Source organism: Paroedura picta, chromosome 16 (genome assembly GCF_049243985.1).
Source record: "Paroedura picta isolate Pp20150507F chromosome 16, Ppicta_v3.0, whole genome shotgun sequence".
Taxonomy (NCBI): Eukaryota; Metazoa; Chordata; class Lepidosauria; order Squamata; family Gekkonidae; genus Paroedura; species Paroedura picta.
The window spans coordinates 982186-1001642 of NC_135384.1; the positions used below are offsets into that span (position 1 = coordinate 982186).

At 59.3% G+C, this 19457-nt stretch overlaps 2 protein-coding genes across 19 annotated transcripts in view; both read right to left on the reverse strand.

Moving 5' to 3' along the window:
- Positions 1-692: 692 nt before the first annotated feature.
- LOC143825894 (asialoglycoprotein receptor 1-like) lies at positions 693-7807 on the reverse strand. The gene is made up of 9 exons (XM_077314296.1): positions 7637-7807; positions 5239-5343; positions 4324-4449; positions 4125-4220; positions 3564-3635; positions 2985-3077; positions 2310-2458; positions 1862-1968; positions 693-1456 (listed from the first exon to the last, which is right to left on the reverse strand). The coding sequence occupies exons 2-9, from the start codon at positions 5306-5308 to the stop codon at positions 1306-1308; spliced, it is 864 nt and encodes a 287-aa protein (XP_077170411.1). The 5' UTR covers positions 5309-5343; positions 7637-7807; the 3' UTR covers positions 693-1305.
- A 1818-nt stretch (positions 7808-9625) lies between these two features.
- DLG4 (discs large MAGUK scaffold protein 4) overlaps positions 9626-19457 on the reverse strand; it is a 60117-nt gene continuing 50285 nt past the window's right edge. For all 18 annotated transcript variants that reach the window (XM_077314447.1, XM_077314442.1, XM_077314441.1 and 15 more), the window contains 16 exons: positions 19098-19267; positions 18557-18693; positions 18069-18213; positions 17352-17490; positions 16737-16893; positions 16536-16638; positions 16190-16304; positions 15015-15191; positions 14647-14683; positions 13919-13946; positions 13642-13689; positions 13335-13436; positions 13062-13234; positions 12371-12480; positions 11902-11993; positions 9626-10987 (listed from right to left, as the gene is read on the reverse strand). In XM_077314447.1, the coding sequence (XP_077170562.1) occupies positions 10881-10987; positions 11902-11993; positions 12371-12480; positions 13062-13234; positions 13335-13436; positions 13642-13689; positions 13919-13946; positions 14647-14683; positions 15015-15191; positions 16190-16304; positions 16536-16638; positions 16737-16893; positions 17352-17490; positions 18069-18213; positions 18557-18693; positions 19098-19267 (1840 nt within the window). In that variant the 3' untranslated portion in view covers positions 9626-10880. The remainder of the gene's footprint in view (positions 10988-11901; positions 11994-12370; positions 12481-13061; positions 13235-13334; positions 13437-13641; positions 13690-13918; positions 13947-14646; positions 14684-15014; positions 15192-16189; positions 16305-16535; positions 16639-16736; positions 16894-17351; positions 17491-18068; positions 18214-18556; positions 18694-19097; positions 19268-19457) is intronic.

Consider the following 19457-nt stretch of genomic DNA (forward strand, 5'->3'; position numbering starts at 1 on the left):
GAGGCTTTGTGACTGGCCCGAGGTCACTCCGCCGGCTTCCATGGGGACTGGACCCTGGAGTTCCCGATCCTAGCCTGATACGTAAAGCTGGGAAGCCCCCACCCACGAAAGCATCTCCCCAGAATTACACGCTGCTGATCTTCAAGGTGTCGCTAGGCTCAAATTTTACTGCTTGAGACCAAACACGGGGCCCTCCTGAAGATGGATGACTCTGCCAAACAAATCCGGCCCCAGAAGTGAGCCAAAAGGAGGCTCCCCGGCTCCTCCCTGCCAGGAAGCTGACAGCTCTGCTGAGAGACGGGCGGGACGCTGGCGAGGCTCCCCCAACCTGCCCCACTGGCTGGGTCTCTCCGACTCACCAGCAAGGACCGTGAGCCCAGGGGGAGGGCAGGGCCTGCCTGGCTGGCTGGCTGATGGGGAAGAAAGACACCCTCACTGGCCACCGGAGCCAACTGGCGGGGCTCTTCCAAGGAACGCATCGTGCCCCGAGTCAGTCTTGATTCATTCCTGAGAAATGGGTCTCGCTCTGCCCGTGCTCCGTGGCACGTTTGCCCAGCAGAGACAGCGAGAGAAAGCGGGGAGCACAGCCCGGCCAGGATGACGTGAGAAGCGTGTTTCTGAGGAAGGTTGGCCTGGCTCCAGGCCGCCTTCCAAGCCCAAAAGTCCCCCATGGCAAATCCCTGAGCCTCAGCCAAGGTGTGCACCTTTTATTCCGAAAGAGGCGATTACAGAGCTGCGCTCCTTGGTTTTCAGGAGGGGGGGATGGGATCCAAGATAACGTGAGCCGGAGAAGCCCAAGAGCCCCCTCCCACGAGAGACGCTGACCCGGTTCGCATGGAGTAGGCTTGAGATCCCCCCTGTGGGCCGGGAGGCGGGGACTTCGGCCCTTCCCCACCCTCCTCCCAAGCCATGCCCTCCCCTCCGGTTGGGGAAGAGCTGCCTAGAGCATGTCTTGGGGTTTCTAAAGGCATCAAGGCAGGCAGAGGCGGTTCCCCCCCCCCCGGAGGTCTCCCTTGCAAACACAGCCAGGACGGGCCCTGCTTGCCTCTGAGCTCTGGGCGGATCAGCCTAGCCCCTCCATCCTAGAGGACTTTGTAGAAGGTTGGTTGTCCTGGCTAGAGGCCCCCCAGGGGACGGGGGCTGCCCCTTCCCTCTCATCCAGGGAGGGGGAAAGGGGGGGGCTAGAAGGGTCAGGGCTGGACGAAAGGCCGGAAAGGCCCCAGGCTCTGGGCGCAGAGGGTGGCCCTGCAGGGGGCTTGGTGGGCCAACGGGCCTCCCTGGGCGGATCCCGCGGGGCTCTCCTGCTTAGCTGTCCGGCTCCATCTCGCACACCCAGCCGTACTGGCGGGAACAGTGGTCATCGTTCCAGCGCCCGTCGTCGTGGAGGTGGGCACAGTCTTCCCCTCCGCCCAGGCCGTGGCCGTACCAGTTGTCTGGCTGGTCTTCACGCCAGTCCCTGCAACAGCAAGGAACGGGGGGGGGGGGGGGAGAGGAGGTGAAGCTGCTCCAGAGACCCTCCCAACGCCTGCAGAATTCGTGGCTGGGAAGAGGCTGGTGAGAAGGAGCACCGGGCGACCGGGGAGCTGGGTGTCCTGACCCAAGGCGCTTCCTGGGCCCAAGCTGCCTGCAGTTACTCACGATGAAAGGAATGTCACTCTGCACATGCTCAGCGTTGCTTCACCGTGCCTCCTCCTACTCTTGGGCTGAGCTTTGGCACAGGTTGAGGGACTCAGGCCGGGCCAGTTGAGCACCCAGCGAGGGCCTGACTGGGCTGGGCTGTCCCCTCTGTGGCCGTTTCCGTAGCGCATTGTGGGAGGGAGGGAGGGAGGGGGGAGGGGGGGCAGGCCAAAAGACAACTCACTCCCGGCGGACGGTGTATGGCGTCCCATCGACCCACTTCCAGCTCCCACTGGCATCGGTCAGGCCGATCCACATGAACCAGGGCCTCACACGCTGGGCGACAAACAGCTGGGGGAGGAAGGACTTCTCGGTTTATTGACACCCCGCCTTTCTCACCACGGGGGAACCAGAATGGCTCTCCCCCTCTATTTTACCCTCCCAACACCCCTGTGAGGGAGGGTAGACTGAGAGTGAGGGACGGACTCAGGATCACTCAGCCAGCCTTCTCATGGCAGGATGGGGAGATTTGAACCCGGCCCTCTCTGAGCCTAATGGGACGCTCCAGCCACCAGGCCATCCCGGCTCTTCAGGATCCCCGCAGGCGGCCCCTCCTCCCAGCATCCCTCGCTCTCACTATGGGGGGAGGGGGAGCTGGTAGAACTGCCCAAGCCCCCCCCCCCACTACCTACCTGCTCCTCATAGGAGTTTATGATCACCAGGTGGGAATCTTTAGCTTCGCAGTCCCTCTTGGCGCCTTCCCAGGATTTCCCTGCCCGAGAATCCCAGTAGCAGCTTGTCCGGAAGGATGCCCAGCCAGGGGGGCAGCAGACCTGGCCAGCTGGGGGGGGGAAGGGAGCCAGGTAGCATCAGCAGAAAGACCCCTTTGACGGCACCCGCTCTCACCAGGCATAGCCACCGAAGGCCCTCTGGCCAGGCTGGACGTCCACCGAGGCAGGCCAGCTCCAGTGGGGAAGCTCAGGGAGACATGGCAGGGAGCTCCAGGGGGGCCCCCGCTGATCTCCAGACTTAACCGAGGGAACTCGATGCCACAGGGCAGGGGACTCGCTCCAGGGCCCCTTGTTGAGACCGGGCCTTGCCCTGCCAGCCTTCCTGGGGCCCTCCCCCCCCCCCCCCCCCGCAGAAGGACAGGCTGCGGAAGGGGGAGGCGTTTGATCCCTCCCCGCCGGGCGAGGCGGCTGCTGCCCAGATGGTTGCACACCGGGCCCTGGGAACCATCCAAGGCAGGTTGGCCGGCCGGTGCCCCCCACCCCCTCCCCTTGAGAAGCCTTGGCAGTGGGCCTTTCAGCTGGGCCCCCTCCCTCCGCCTGCAGGGCTGCCGCCTGGCTCCCCGAGGCCCTCCTGACCTTTCCGCTGCTGCTTGAAATCCTCCAGGTCGCAGTGGATGGTCCGGACGTTGCTCCTCAAGACGGCCACCTGGGCCAGGAGCCGCTTCCTGGCTGCGGAGGGGAAAGGAGGAGAGAGGCTGCAGGAGGGGCAGGAGGGGGTGGGGGCTCTCCCCCCCCCCTGCAAGGAAGCTGGGACCAGCCGCACCCCCGGGGCTCCTCTGGGGGCTATTTCGTTACCTGAGTGCAGTTCCAGGCTGCCTTCTCCCTAAATAGGACCCATCTTGGTTTGCATCACTTCCCTCCCCTCCCCTCCCCTCCGCCTTCACTAAGGCTCGGGGGTGTAGGTCCGGCTGAGGGCGTGTGGCTGGCCCAGGGCCCCCCAGCCAGACAGCCTCCTTGGCAGAGATGGCCTTTGAACCGGAGTCTAGCTGCCTGTCACGGCCGTGTGAACATCGGAGCATCCAGAGAGCCCTGCGGGGTCAGGCCAGTGAGGGGCCTCCTCACTCAGGAGACAGGAATTGGATGGAGCCTCCGTGAAGCAGAAAACAGCCCCCGGGCACAGGAAAACTTGTGCGGATCCACACAGACATGACCCACCTGCCTCCATCCCCTCGGCCGTCTTCTTCACGGACTCCTCCAGCAATGTGGTTTTCTCCACCGTGTCTTTTTCTGCAAGGGGCCAAAGTGGGTTAGGAGACCCCAAGGCCTACAGAGCCCCTCCCCAGGCCTGCCTGAAGTGCGATCCGCCTGCAGACGCTGCTGCCGTGTGCCTCTTCCGGGGGGGGGGGCATCTCCCTCCCCTGCAACCCAGGAGTGAATGCCCCCAGCAGGAAGGAGGGAAACACAAGCCAACCCTTCTCAAAGCCCCAAAGTGCCCTGCTCTTCACTGCCGGAAGGAGCCTCAAAGCGGCTTCCAATTGCCCCCCTTCCTCTCCCCACAACAGGCAGGTGGGTCTGAGCGAGCTCTGACAGGACTGCTCTGTGAGAACCGCTCTAACCAGTGTAACTCGCCCAAGGTCCCCCAGCCAGCTGCAGGTGGAGGAGGAGCGGAGAATCAAGCCGAGTTCTCCAGATTCAAGGCTGCCACTCCTCACCACCAGGCCACGCTGGCTCTCGAGGCATTCCCCGTTTTAGCCCCCCGCAGCCCCCTTTGCTCACCTCTGCTTTGAAAGGCGGCCATCTCGGTGGTGCTGGTGAGATTTACCTTCCGAAGCACCTCCCGAATCCCCTGCAGCTGAAAGCTCAGCGCATTTCCTAGGGAGGGAGGGAGGGAGGGGGCAGAAGGGTGAAAGTCTGCCACCCGGGCCCGATCCCACTGCAAGCTCCCCCCTGCTGCTCTCCCCACCGAGCCACTCACCGTTGGCGCTGAAGACGATGGCTGTGAGGGTGAGGCTGCAGCTGAGTCCCACCAGGAGGAGAGCCAAACGGCGCCGGGGGCAGAGCTGGTGGGTCCAGGACGGGCTCAAGGGCAGCGTTGTGGGGGCTGGGGAGAGGGGGCAAGCGTCAGGAAACCCACCCTGGCCCTGGCCGGTGCCCACCGCCTTGGTGCCCTCTCCTGGCTGGCCCTCTTGTCTGTCTCCCCCATTCAATGGCCTTGGGAGAGGCTCTGTCCAGCGGTACAGCAGCCGTTTTGCACGGAGCAGGTCCCCCCTCCGGCTAAGGCAGCCTCACAGGTATGTTCAGAGATAGCCCCTCTCTGTGAAGAAGCTTCCAGCGGCTACGCCACAGAATATTCAAGAACATTCCAACTGCTCAGGCAACACAACTGCTCGGGGTGAGCTCAGGCCGGAATTCTCCCGGAGCGGTTTTGGGCACAGGTAAATGGGACGATCCAGGAAGCTGCATTGGGACAGGGGCAGGGACTGTGTCCTACCCTGCTGAATGGCAGCCTGTCCCTGTAGGTATGCTCCAGAAAAGGGGGCTTCCACTCCCCTGTTTGTGTCATGCTTCAAAGCGGTTGCTTTGCTTTCGGCTCCGCCTGAGATTTCTTTTGTCCCCGGCCTCTGCAGGCCAAAACCTCTAGGCTGACCATTGCATCCCCCCTCCTGTGCGCTTGACTCACACGGTGGCATGCGCCTGGCGCTCAGCGACAGCAAGGCGGAGGACGAATGGCTTCAGACAACGAGCAGAAACTATCGTCTGACCCAACTCCAAAAGGCAGAAGCAGCCATTGTGGGATGGACGGACGGACGGACGGACGGAGGGCAGGGAGGACAGGGGCCAGGCCCCCTTTCTTCCTCCATGCCGTGGCAGCCCCGTCGGCTCTACTCACCAGCTCGGATGTACGTTTCACTGTCCTCCTCAGCGTCCACCGTGTTCATGTCCTGATAGTCTTTCGCCATGGGAGCTCAGAGTCCGGAGAGCGGCTCGAGAATACCTGGAACCAGAGAGCACCATGTGGGCTCGCAGCCCCTGGGATCCAGGTGGGGAAGCTCATGAGATTTGGGGATGGAGCGGGGGAAGGGCAGGGACCTCCTTGTGGTCCGATGCCACAAAAGCTCCAGGGGAAGTGGTCTCTGCAGTCCGGAAATGAGCTGGAATTCCTGGGGATCCCCAGGTCCCCCCTGGAGGCTGGCACCCCTAGTTTGTGCAAGATCACTGAGGGGCCTGAAATGTCACCAGATTACAAAACTCCTCCAGACAACAGATCTGTCACCTCTGTCGCTTTATGCTGCCTTCACTCCCCGCCCCCTGACCTCTCCAGGCTCCAGCCTCAAATATCCCGAAATGCCCCAAACTGGAATTGCCGGTGAGCGGTCGGACCAAGAGGCCAGGGCTCAGGGGAAGAGCCTCTGCTTCGTGCCACAAGGTCGCGGGTGCCACCCCCGGCAGCATCTGCAGCTGGAAAGGCCGGGCAGGCGGCGATGGGAAGGGTCCCGGGACCCCCGGAGAGAGTGCCGCTGCCAGCCAGGAGAGAGAGAGAAAGTAGGCCGGGGAGAGCCTCTGATAAGATTTCGGCAGGATTAATTAGCGAGCTAATTAGGCACCAGAAGAGAGCAGAAGCCCAAGACGTCCTTCAGTGCTGTGGCCGACAATCCGAAAAGCGTCCGTCCGCCTCCCACTTAATTAGTATTTATTTGGGATGCTAATTAGCTGACCTCGAATCGGGCTTGGATTTATTGGGACCTGAGCTGGTGGAGTAAAAAAAGAAAAAGTAGGGAGGGGAGGTGGAAGAGGGACTGCGGCTCCCGTTCTGTTCCCGCCATTAAACTACGGGCTGCGGGAATGCCTTGTGGACAATCTGCTTGGATGGGACCTCTTCCAGCAATTCAACATATATGATGAGGATTTATTAATGTTCTTAGTGGATTTTGGAGTGGTCGGGTGGCGGCAGCAAAGGCGGGCTGGACTAATTAGCTGGGTTCTAAAAAGTGGGGCTCCGTTAAAAACACGACATAATTATGGCCCCCCTGCCCCTCAACAGCACATTTTGCCACTGCAAGTCCCCCAAACCGCTGAGGCTTCACCACTGAAAAGGGTCCATCTCAGAGTTGCCAGGCTCCAGGGGGTGCCTGGAGATCTCCTGGGACTACAACTAATCTCCAGGGGGCAGAGACCGGTTCACCTGGAGGAAATGCCACCGTGAAAGGTGGGCTCTGGGCCTGGCACCCCCCAAGCCAGACTGCTGATCCTTTCCATCCCTTGAGCCTCTCTCCTGTGGGGAGGTTCTCCTGCACAAAAGCCCTGCTCCTGCCAAGGGCGTTTGCCTCCACCGGACGGCTCTCTGGCTGTTGGGCCGTCTGCCTCCTATTCCACTGCTCAGAACCTGCCTCCTTGTTCAGCCGCTGGTCCCCGGCCCTCTGCTCCTCCCCGCCACGTCCGGGGCTGGCCCTTCCACAGCCTGAGAGACGCCCAGGCAAGATGGTGCTTCGGACAGGTTTCTTGGGTCAGGGTCGCCTGGGAAGAGTGGCCTGTCGCTTGCCAAAAAGTGGGGCGGTTCGCGCAAAGGAGCCTGTGTCCCTGCAACCTGACTCTGATCTCCAGTGTGTGTCTCCTCTACTTTGCCCAAAGAACGGCTGGGAACGAAGGCCTTCAGAGCGGGGAACTCAGGGGCACAGCAAGGCTGGCCCTGTGGAAAGCCACAGAAGAGCCTCTCTGCTCTCTGGCCCCTCTGCAAAAATGGGCTCTCCTGTAGCTCGGTGTGCCTGTGCGCAGAATACATATGGTTCCCAATCTCCAGGTGGGACCTGGAGACCTCCGGAATGGAAACTGATCTGCAGGCGGCAGAGATCCAGGTTCTGGGAGGAAAGGGCTGCCTTGCAGGGCCCTGCTGAGGCCCTCCCCTCCACTTCCAGCCGCACCTGCCCCCAGGCTTGACCCCCCCCCCCGGTCTCCACAGACCTCCTGTATGGGAGCTGGCAACCCTGCCCCCCCTGGCACCTTTGCCCCCACCCCAATGGGTCGCCAATTTGATGAGTCTTCAGAAGGCTGCGCCGGGCTCTCCCTTGTTAGGAGACCACGAGACCCACATGGCGCCTTCTCTGGGGAAAAGCCCGATTTGGCTGATGAGCAAGTCCCTTCCTTCTGCCCCCAAGAGCGAGTGACCTGCTGCCTACTCCAAGCCAGCTCCCGTCAGCTGCCCTCCCGGGGCTTTAGCAATGAGACCCCCCCCCCGTTTTGAGGCGAGTGGGGATGCAGGATGGGGGGAGGCTTTGGGCTGCGGGGGTTACCTGTTGCTTGGAGTGTGGGGGTCCAAAGCGCTGGCTGCGGGGTCTCGTCTTCGCTTAGGCCAGCAGAGTCACCTCTCTGGGGAGCGATCTTTGTACTGTCAACACTGGCGGTTTTTTTCCGAGGAACTGTTGCATTTGGAACTTCCCCAAAACAGAGACAAGGACAGGGCAGTGCTGGGGAATCCTGCCTCCCCCTCCCCCCCTTGCTGTTTGCCTTCTCTTATAGGCTACAGGATTATAACCCCTCCCTCAAACAACACCCCGCCTGCCCCCCAAAAAAACCCCACAAAAAACATCTCCAGCGAGGCCAGCCCAAGACGGCAGTGAACTTGGACTTTGGGGGAAAAGAGTGACCACTGCAGGGCTCAGGGTGCAGTTCCCACTGGAGCACTGGCCGCCCTGGGCATGTGAGATGCAATGGATGCGTATGACTGATCCTGATCTCAGGCTTTTGCTGGAATGGCCCTCTGCTCCCTGGCACAAGGCGGAGGGGAGAAGGAGCACAGAACTGCACCTGCCAGAAACACCACACACATTAAAAGAGATTGCTGTTTTAAAATGCAAATAATCAATGGAGATATCATTTTTGCTTATAAATTTGTTCTCGTTCCCTCTGTTTAAGAGGCAAGTGAGTCACTGCGAAATCAAGCTGGCAACAACTGGGTGATCACAGCTCCTGAAGAGTCAGGGGTCTCTGAGCATCACAAAGGAGCTGCTCCCTGGAAGGGTGCCCGAGGGGCGTCCTCCAGGCCAGGTGGCATCCACGCCAGATTGCCCCTTGCTTTCCCAGCCTCCAGCCCTACCAGGGAAGGACAGAGACAGACACACAGGTGGGTTTTCATTGGTTTTTAATTATTCTTTTGCCAAAGGCGATAATATTTCTATGCAAAATACTCTCTTATATCTCCCCCCCGCCCCCCAACAAACCACCCTCTTGTGGCCCCCGGCAAGAAACAGCCTCTGACTGCACCCCAAGGGAGAGGGGAGGGGCCTTGGGGGTCTGACCCACCACCTTGTCCCTGCCTAAGTCTGGGGTGGGGTCGGGAGGAGCCGGTCAGCTACGAAAAAGCCCTTGGCAAGTTAGCAGAATGGGAGCCCCACTCAGGTGCAGAGCCGCAGGAGGGGCCAGGCAGAAGAGACCCCGGCCTCCGGTCCCTCCCACACAAGGCGGAGCGCAGCCTCTGCCTCCTCCTGGACACACCTGTTCAGGTAAGCAGAAAAGTCACAGGAAGGCTCAATTCTACCCCCCCCCCCCCGCTTTACAGAGCTAGGGCCGAAATGTCTTCTCTGCCCCAGAACTCCTGGCCTGTGCGTGAAATGCCCCAGTGTGAGCTGGGGGAGGCCAAATGCAGCCATGCTTTGCCTGGGTTTTGCAGTGGACCCCTCCCCTTCTGCATCTCTCTTCTCTAACCCTCCCTATTTTTCCTGGCTGGCTGGGGGGGGGGGACACAGAGAATCGCACAAGGCAGGGTGCTTATTTAAAGAGCAGCTGAGACGGGGGGGGGGCAATGGGGGGGAACGCTCCTGCTTACAGGTCCAGATCTTAGGGCAGGCCAAGGACCTGCTTTCTCAATGTTAAGATTTCAAACCCCTCCCTCTGACATTCTGCTAGAAACGTGGGGAGACGGGAGCAGAGAACGTAGCCCTGAGAGTGGAGTTTCTTCACCCAGACAGAAACCTCTTCTCGCTTAACTTCCCAGTAGCCGCTTAAATGTGTTCTTGAGAAAACGCTCCTGCCCAGCCCAGCCCAGCCCAGTCTGGCCTCCGTGATGGGGGAAGCGTCTCTTGTGGGGGCCGGACGACTGGAGCGCCAGAGGTGGGGGTGGTGGGGGGAGCAAACTGTCTCCAAACCCCAAGTCCATCCTTTTTTTTCTTCTTTATATACAAAAAATAATAATTAATCCAATAAATTTGGAAATGAAAGTCTTCAAACGTGAAAGTAAATCAGTCCCTCCGAAATATATTTCCCCACCCCGTTCCTGCATTGTATTTCTTTTTTTTTTCATACATCACATACAGCCGCACCAAAATACTTGATATGACCCCAAAAATAGTCACAGGACATTGGAAAAACTCTTCTTCTTTTTTTTTATCTTCTCTCTTTTTTTCTCCTCTCCCTCCTCCCTTTCCCCCTTCCCCGGAAAGAAAAATATAGATTGCTGGATCAGCAAATGGTTAAATTTCTTTTCTGTTTCTTGTCCCCCACTGTTTTAAGTTTTGAAGCCCCAAGTAACCTTCATGCACCAAAGAGGGGAAGAAAAAAAAAACGAGAAAAAAATAGAGAAAATTGAACGGGAGAAGAATCATCATCATAATAAATAATAAAATATAATTATATATCTATATCTATATATATCTTATGCACCCCCAAGTCAACAGGGCCATACTCCAAGCAAGATCTACTGACTAACCTCAAGTCCCAGATCTGTGCTTGTTTAAATCACGAACTCTGCCAAAAATAGAGAGAGAAGAGATTTTTCTTCCCTTCCAGGGAAGGGAGGAATAGGGGAATAAGACATTTTTTAAAAAGCAGAAGCATGGAGAATTTGTTTCACATTTTCTCGCTCTGCTGAGGCCCTCCCTTTTAAACTGCACTCCCCCCCCCCCCAGCTCTTTCTGCCCTCCTGGGAACTCCCCCATGGTCAAGGAGGGGGCTGTCCCTGCGTGCCAAGCGATGTCCCACTCACAACTCACTGCCAAGGGAGGGTCCAGCTGGGCCCCCCACCACAGAAGGTAAAGTGGCTTCAGATTGCAGAAAGGTTTTGTTTAAAAATATATCTCTCTACATTTCCCAACCCCTCCTTTTGCTCTTGGCCTTCCTCCGTCCGCATTGTTGCTGCCTTGTAAAACGAAAGACGTCGGAATGGGAGGAACAGCCCCCTCTGCTGCTCCCCCCGCCACCACCTGCCCCCCCCCCCAATTACAGCACGCATGCGCTAGCGCTGTTGAGGACGGAGACCCCCCCTCTGCTGCGGAAATTAAAAAAGGGAGTGTTCGAAACGGAGACCAGGGTGGGGCGGCTGGATCACACAAGAAGAAAAAAAAAAAGAAAAGAAAAAAGAGAATAATATTCAGAAGAAACGAAAGAAGCCCGTCCCCAGACACCCCCGCCCACCCCCAAAATATTAACCAAACAGCTAAGTTCAGTGGCGAGAGACAGAGGCGTCCCTCTCCCCAGAGACTGTTCCGTCATTGTCATCGTCGAGTTGGTGGTTCCCTTCCGGAAAAATCAGTTTGTAGCTCTTTAAAGTCTCTCGCGAGCCGGGATCCAAATGTAAGGGCCGGACAGCTCCTCGATGATTCTCTTGATCTTGTGGTAGATCTCCTCGAAGCCGTCTCCTTCTACGATGGCTGTGGGAAGAAGAGGCAGACGGGAGGTGGCAGGTGGGGGGCGAGGACCCGGGGAGGGCTGCATTCTCTGCTCCCGTCTCGTTCAAGTTTCTAGCATTTATATCTCGCTTTTCACTACCCAAAGCAGCTTACAAAACACCTTCCAAGGCCACCCAGTTGGCTGCACGTAGAGGAGGAGGAGGAGGGAATCAAACATGCCTCTCCAGATTAGAGTCCACTGCTCTTATTCACGACACCACACTGGCTCTCAAGCAGCTTTTCTGCACTTCCCCTCTTTAAAAATAATCCCCCCGAAGCCCCCTCCAGTTCTGTTGGGATTCACTGGGGGGGGGGCTCAACAGCCATTGGAGCAGCTGCTGTGATGTCATGGAATGCTCATCAGAATTTTAAATACTGGCGGGAGGGAGGGCCACACCCTCAGCTGGGCCAGGAGGGAGGGGCTGAACGGTTATGCAAATAGGCTGAGGCTCCTGATCCCGCCTCCCGGCCCATGTGCTTTTATGCTCGCCCCCAGATCCTCAAGGCCGACTTCATTCCTTCCTTTTATTTCCATTATATCCCGCATTTCTCCCCAGCGGGGACCCAAGGCAGCTTACATCCGTCTCTTCGCCTCTGTTGTATCCTCACAACTGAGGAGGTGTGAGCGGCCCCAGCAAGCAGGCATGGCTGAGTGGGGATTCGAACCCGGGACCCCCAGCTCTTAGTCCGACACTCTAGCCACCAAACCACACTGGCTCTCAGACCGGCAAGACTTTTGGTTCATGAAAAAGAGTCACAGTTGTGATTTTGAGGACCTGAATGCGGGAATGGATTTCACTCTATGTAAGAGAGAACCTTCCTCATCCACACCACTGACCTGTGTATTTGTGTGTGTGTGTGTGTGTGTGTGTATGGGGGGGGGAGGAGAGACCCACCTGAGAAGCACTCTGTGAATTCCTGCTCCAGCTTTGTAGCTCTGTCAAAGGCCTTGCGTGCCTGTTCCTCTGTTATCCGCTTGTTTATTTCTCTGAGAGGGGGGACAAGATCCATGGGCAGCATCAGTCCCTGCAGAGCCCAAACTATCCCCCTGCGCCCCCCCCCCCCCCGGGCTAGCTCAGAAGGACATTTCGGCCTCACGAGGCTCCCATCTGCCCAAATCATAGTCCCACAAAGCAGCTTCCCTCGTGGTGCGCCTGGGGGGATCCCGAATCAAAGCTACTGACCCTTCGCATCTGATTCTTTATCGAAGACCCCCTGCTTCCCCCCAAGGCCACCCCCTCTCCCCCCTTAAGGGGCCATGTTGGTGCAGCCCACTTCCCCTCCGCAGGTCCCAGCCACAGCTACACCCTCCCGGTGCCATCTGGGTCCCAGGCGGATCAGCAGCCCCCCCCTCCAGCCACTCACAGAACGTTCTCAAGGGATCGGGGCCGGATGAAGATGGCAATGGGGTGCAGCTGGGCTGCCTGAAGCCGCCGGACGGCGTTGGCCGACACGTCCAAGATGCAGTGCTTGCCCTGCGGGGATGGGGGGGGGGGTTAGAAAGAAAGTCATTTCCCCTGCAGCGCCCGTCTTGGCCTGTTTCCCTTTGCCCTCCCCTTGAGCCCAGCTCCCTCCCTCTGCATTTTCCATTACCCCCCAGCTCTCCAGGGACCAGACGGTTATTGGCCCCCAGAACCATCCCCCAGGGGAGTCAGAGGTCTCAGCCCCCTTGTTTTGCTCGCTGCAGGATACAACTCTGGCCCCCTCTCCAAGGAAGGCGGGCAAAAGGAAATACTTCTTTGCGCAATGAGAGATTAAACTGGGGAATTCAGGGCCAGGGGATGCCCTGAGGGCTGCAGGCATTAAGAGGGGCTTGGAGAGATTCCAGGAGGAGAGGTCTGTCCATGGCTGTTAGCCGGGTGACTGAGGGGAACCTCCATGTTTAGAGGCAGTCAACCTCAGGATCCCAGGGCCAGAAGGCAACATCAAGGAAAGGCCTCAGCCTCTGTGCCCCGCTGCTGCCCCTCCGGAGGAGCTGGTTGGCCAGTGAGTGAGGGGGGAGGCCGGACCAGGTGGCCTGACCAGCAGAACTCCGTCCTTAGCCCCCCCCCATTACCTGCTCAGCCACCTCGCGCACGGACTGGACGCTGGTGCCGTACAGGTGGCTGTTGTACTGGCCAGCCTCGATGAACTTGTGGCTCTGGATGTCCTTCTCCATCTTCTCCCGCGAGGCCACAAAATGGTAGTCCCGCCCGTCGACCTCGTATTCCCGCTTGGGCCGTGTGGTGTCTGCGGGGGGCAACCTCAGAGCGTCTGGGCACAAAAACGACACCAGTCCCCTCCCCCCTCGCCCTCCCCAGGGAGGGGCCGCCCTCCCCACTGGACTCACGTGGGACACAGGAGCCAAATTTGTCTGGGAACTCCGAGAGGAGGTCGTCATTCACCCGGTCCTTGGTGGGGCCCAGGATAATGATGGGGCGAGCGTAATGCACTGCAAGACAGAAGCGGAGCCCCCCCCGGTGATCGGGGAGCGAAACCCAACCGGGGCCTGGGCCTGAATGGGACCCTGGCCCACTAAGGTCGGCCAGCAGCAGCTCTTTGGGGTCTCAGGCGGACGTCCCGCCCATCCCCTCCGGCTGGGCCCTGTTGACCGCAGACAGCTGGGATCCGAACCCGGCACTGCCCAGAAGCCTCACCTTCCATTTGCACCACAGTCTCATAGCTCAGGACTGCATCTTCTCGACCTGGGCAGGGAGGCAGAGAACAGGACAGTCACTCCCGGCCTGCCCAGGAGAGCTGCGCACCTTGAGCCTCCCCCGCCCCAAACTCCCCCTCTCCGAACAGCCAGGCTGGCGAGCGGCACGAAGCAGAGGGTGCAAGAGCAGCAAGAAGAAGGCAGGTCCCCCTTGCGAGGGAGGGGGGAGACTCCCCCCCCCCAAAGAAAGGACAGGCGCAGAGAGGAAGGACACCCACCTTGAGAGCCCGATCCCGGCACCCGATCCTGGAGGGGAAAGAAAGGGAGAGTGAAGAAGAGGCAGCAGAAGGGCAGCTGTGACACGAGCAGAGAAAAGCCAGCCAGGTAGCCACGCCCAGGGGAGTCGCTGCGTTCCCTGCGAGGGAGGGAGGGAGGAAGGAAGGAAAGGAGGAAGGAAGGAAGGAACAGGAGGGAAAATGGCAGCAGTGGGGAGGGGGCACGGGAGGCCCAGAGGCTGAAAGGCAGGCCTGGGGGAAAGTCAGGGACGTCTGTCTCCTTAGAGCCTTAGGGTGTCAGCTGGGGCCCCACGCACACGGGCGTGCACAACGGAGAGGCTGCTGCTCACACAGTCTGGGTTCCCTCACGCAGGATCCTGGAGAGGCGCTGCTGGTTTTAAGGGCTCCAGCAGAGAAAGACTCTTGCAATCGGAGAAGTTCTTCCTCATCGAAGAAGGGCCCTGTAGGAGGGACCCGGCCACCCAAGGGCACCCGAGGGTGCAAGAGCCCCCCCCCCCCCGTCCAGCCACTTCTGAGGCCTACCTGGCCTCCTATCCCATGCAGGAAGCAGCCTCGGGGCATCCGGCTCCCCCTTCTCCACAGACACATGCTCAAGACGGACCACCCTGGGCGCAACGCAGAATGCAAGCGGGGACCCCTCACGCCATGCACACAGGCATGCACACAGAGTCCTGCCCTTCCCTACTGCCAGGGCAAACACCCGACGGTACCTTTGCTTTTAGCCGTGTCCATTCTCGCCGTTCAACCCTGCAAAAAAGATGCAAGAAGGTGAGAGGGAGAGGCCCCCCCCATAGGAGATGCTCACGGCCTACCTCCCCCCCCTCCACGTCTCCCTTCTCGGATGGAGCAGAGGCCCCTCAGTGGCGCTTAGCCAAAAAGCCTGGAGGGACCCCTCTGTCGGGGCCAGGGGTGCTCCGTCTTCTTGGTGCCCGGGGGGCCACAGTGGGAGGGCTTCTGGAGTCCCCCTGATGGCCTTGCTGGGGTCCCCCTGATGGCCCCTGGGGTGTGGCCACCGTGTGACCCAGAGGGTGGGCCTGGGGGGGGGGCTGGTCCAGCACGGCTTCTCTCCTGCTCTTACCGCCTCTTGCTGGGGATGAAGCCGATCTCGTCACTGTCCCCGTCGGGATGGACCCGCCGTGCCTGCCACCACTCCTCGTCCGAGGCGTCGATCACGTGCAAGACGTCCCCGAAATGGAAGCTCAGGGCTTGGCTGAGGAAGCCGCAGTCCTTGGTCTTGTCGTAGTCGAAGAGCGCCCTGGGGGGTGGGGGGGGGGAGGAGGAAAGTGACCCCGAGAGTCCAGCCGACGAGAAAGCCTCCCTTTTGAAGCCGGACTCTGGCCTTTCAGCATTCAGCGAAGACACAGGTGGGCCCGGGGGGCATGTCTGGGTGTCTCAGGCACTTGGGAGGGCGTGTTTCGATTCAGAGCCTTTGAACGCAGGCTGAGGCCACAGGGCAGCCCTCCCTGCCCACTCCGTGCCTCTCAAGCTATTTGGAGGTCTTTAATAAGCAGCAGCTGCTTGCTGCCAGTTGGGGGGGGGGCACTGCCCCCCGAGCAAATGCAATCGAACTCAACTCTCTCTGCACATTCCCATCTAGGATCTCTACCGATGTTTACTCTGGTCTGAGTCACCTTTGGGGACAGTCTGGGTGGAGCCTTTTCTGTGGTGGCCCCGTCCTTCTGGACCGCCCCCCAGAGGAAGCCCAGGGGGCTTGGACCCTCCTGGCTCTCTGGCCTGGTTGCAAAACAGAGCTGATCTGGGAAGCTCTGAGGGCATCTTGAGCTAGTGGAGGCATAAGATATTTTTCAGGCTGGTTCCCAAGGCTTTGTTCAGTGTTTTTGTGTGGTATTACCTGCCTCGGGTTCTGAGATGCTCAAAAGACCGGCCGGCAGGTAGATATTTACATTCCATCTGGGAACAGGGATTGCTTATTAAATGATCACCAAGAAACATTAAGAAACTCTTCTGGCATTTCAGGTAAGTGTACAGAACATAATGTTCTGGAACAGTACGGCCTTGGAAGAGCGAGGCTCAAGGCCACTAGATTTTGGGGGTGGGAGGTTGAGAGGGTCTCCACTCCCTTCCTCAGAGCTCAGCCTCTCAAACGATTCTGCCCTGAAAACCCATTGCTCCCTAGGGAGCTACAGGACTCGAATCTGGCTCTTCTCCTGTAGAGCAACACATCTACTCCCAAAAAGCGGTGCTTGAAGGACCAATTTAACAGCTGCCTGAGGTACATGAGGGGGGGCTCACCGGATGTAGAACCCCCTTTTGGGGTTGCTCCTCAGTGACGCCGTCCCTGAGCCCAAGCTACTGTTCATCAGCTGTTCCCGGAGGTCATGGATCTTGGCCTCAAAGCGACTGTACTCTGGGGGGGAAGGGGTAGAGAAGAGGGAGGTCAGCCCCCAGTGAATTTCTCTGCCCAGGGCTTCCCACAAGAACGACACCTGGCCAGGTGCCCTTCACAGCCATTCAGCTTTGCCATTCAAGGGGCCACAACTACCCCTGAGGCAGTGATTCTCCAGCCCAGCAAGCTGCCAATTGGCCCAGGATCCCGCCTGGCCCACAGGCCTTTCTCCGTCAGTCAGCAGGAACTCACCGTCTGGTTTGTACTGAGCAATGATGGTGACCGTCTGGCCTGCATTCTTCAGGGCAATGGCTGCCTGCTCGTGAGTAGCGTTCCTGAGATCCACGCCGTTGACCTGGGGAGGGAAATGCACCGCGGGATTCAAGCTGAGCTGCAGGACCTCCTCCGGCCACCCTTCTGCCTGCCAGCCCGCCCCCGGATGTCTCTCCTCACCGAGAGGATCTGGTCCCCCTTCCGCAGCTCCCCACTGAGGTCGGCGGGTCCTCCGGCCAAGATGAAGGAGATGAAGATCCCCTCGCCATCCTCGCCCCCCACGATATTGAAGCCCAAGCCCGTTGAGCCACGGTGAATGACGATGCGGCGGGGTTCCCTGCGGGGAGACAGGGCAGGCGGGGCAGAATCAGGCATCGGCTCCTGATCAGGGCAGGGGAGTCCGAGCGGCCTGCAAACAAGGCTAACTCTGCACATCCAAACAGCAGCTGGCACCATGGGGGACACGCAAGGAAGGCTCTGTAGCCTTTGGGAACAGCCAGGGACAGGGGGAGTGGTTTGGGTGACAGGCAGAGCCTGGAGCAATGGAGAGAAACGACGGCAGGGGCTGCCAGAGCCTCTGCTTGGCCTGCAGAAGGTCCCCAGTTCAATCCCCGGCATCTCCAGTCAAAAAGGCCAGGCGGTGGGTGATGGGAAGGACCTCTGCCTGTCTGAGCAGACAAGACCTGCCTTGATGGACCAGGGGGGCTTTCTGTGGAGTGTGCAGCACCAGGGACTGTGGGAGACTGGAGCATGCAGGAGAAGGGGAGGGGTGAAGGCAGGGAGGTGAAGGCTTACCTGGGTATATCCTCCTCTCCCATCAGCTCCTTTGGGATGGGGGAGTACCTCCGTGGGGACGTGGGGGTCATGGCTTGTGGGTAGTCACTGCCCAGGTAGCTCTGGTGGCCAATTTCGTTGTCCAGATGTTGGGAATAAGCTGTCAAAAACAAAATCAACTTTTGTTTAAAAATCCCAGGACCGGAAGAAGATTCCAGGCTGCATCAGGAAGGTTGTGTAGCTGTTGTGAGCACAACGCATTCCTCCCTGTCCCCCTGGTACAGGCGCTGAGCATTGCAAGTGTCATTTGAAAAAAATGGTTCTGTTCTTCTTCGTTATTTTTGGTTTTTATTCATTATTTAAAAAATATGGAAGGGCGCTCACACATGTAGAGGCTCATGCTACAAAAAAACATTTCATTGGTCCCTAACGTGTGAGGGGGCTCAAACTGAGCTGTAAAAAAAGGAAAATGCAAAGACGAAACCTAAATCCTCCTGCCTGCATCTTAGCACAGCCCGGCCCAGTGGGGACCCCTCTCTTCCCCAAGCGGCCCTGGCTTGCAGGAGGGCCTCCGGTTGTCATCCGAGGAAGGGTCTCCACCCCGGCTGGGCAAAGCAGGACGGCACCAGCCAGCGCTTCTGCAGGAACATCCCTGCCAGGAGAGCCCCGTCTAGATTCATCCCTGACCCCGGAGGGCTCTCGGCCGGGGGACGGAGGGCGACACGCAAAGCGACTCACAGGAAGTGATGTCAGGAGGGGCGTAAGAGTCATTCAGGTAAACGTTGGTGGGTTTGGCGACCTTCAAGTAGACCACATCGTACGTGTTCTTCAGGGCAGCCACGGCATCTTCGTGCATCACGTCTTCCAAGCTCACATTATTTACCTGGGAGAGGGAGGAGGAGGCCCCGCCGTCAGGCCCCGCCCACCCGCCCAATCTCCTGGACCGCGTCCAGCAAGATCCGTGCAGCCGCCACAGGCCGGGCCCCCATGTCCACAGGCAGTGGCCGATGTCCCACTGGCCCACCTCGAGGGGCCGGAACGCCACCCTGCGGCCGCAGCCATCTCAGATGCCCGCGAGAGGGCACGGTCACCCTCCAGTCCCTGCTGGCAACTGACTGGGGCTGGCCCCCTGCGGAGCGTTGCTCTCAGGACAAGGGGCTCTGCCTCTCCCCCACTTGGGCAACGGCCAAAACAGCCCCTCCGGTCTTCTCCCCTCTCCTTCTTACCGCCAAAATCTTGTCGCCTATCTGCAAACGCCCGTCCTTGTGGGCCGCCCCGCCCTCAATGATTTTGGTGACGTAGATGCTGTTGTCGCCAGGGATGTGCTGGTTTCCGACCCCGCCTGCGATGCTGAACCCCAGCCCTGCGAGGGAGGAGGGAGAGAAGGCGGGGAGCAGTGAGGGAACGAGGAGCAGTTCTTTAGAGGAGCAGATGTCAGGGGGGGAGGCCTCTCTTTCCAGTGGGACCGAAAAGAACCCTGCTACTGAATATGGAGGCTCCATCCAGGACGTGTAATGGCAGCTCTAAGCAGCCGGTGTGGCGCTGTGCAGGGGACGGAGTCTGTGGAGAAGGGTGGAGCTTCTCTCCAATGGGATGGGAGCAGCTCTTTGCTGTGGGATCCCAGTTTGGATCCCATCTTTTCAGGGCCCCCCTCCATGTCTCTTGCTAGGTCCTGCTTGTGGGACTGGGAGATCTTCAGTGGGCTCGCCGCCCCTTATGCAGGGTGGGGGTCTCCTGTAGGGGAGGGGCAGCGGCAGGTGCGCTCACCTTTCGGCCCTTTGATCAGCTTGATCTCCATCATCTTCTCGGCCAGCGGCTTCCGGCGCATGACATAGAGGCGCACGATCGAGCCGGCCTCCTTCAGTGCCTCGACGGCGGTGCTGTGGGTCACCTCCCGCACGTCCACGTCGTTCACAAAAAGGATGCTGTCGTTCACCCTGCGTCACAAGCAGACCAGGACGGGGGGGGGCATCGTGAGTAGGGGGAGACACTCGAGACGGACAGAGCAAGACGTGTGTGGGGGAGAAACCTGAACTGTGGCAGATGCAGCCCCCTACCCTTTTCTGCACTCTCCATTTGTGCTGTGAAGCAGGCTGGGTGGTCTTGGGCCGGTCACACTTTCTCAGC

What these genes read in the sequence shown, in the direction of transcription:
- LOC143825894 (XM_077314296.1), bottom strand. Translation starts at nt 5,308, where the DNA reads ATGGCGAAAGACTATCAGGACATGAACACGGTGGACGCTGAGGAGGAC. An exon ending in GGCCGAGGGGATGGAGGCAG is followed by an intron (nt 3,078 to 3,563) that starts GTGGGTCATGTC and finishes TCCCCTCCGCAG; the next exon opens with CCAGGAAGCGGCTCCTGGCC. An exon ending in TTTCAAGCAGCAGCGGAAAG is followed by an intron (nt 2,459 to 2,984) that starts GTCAGGAGGGCC and finishes TCCCCCCCCCAG; the next exon opens with CTGGCCAGGTCTGCTGCCCC.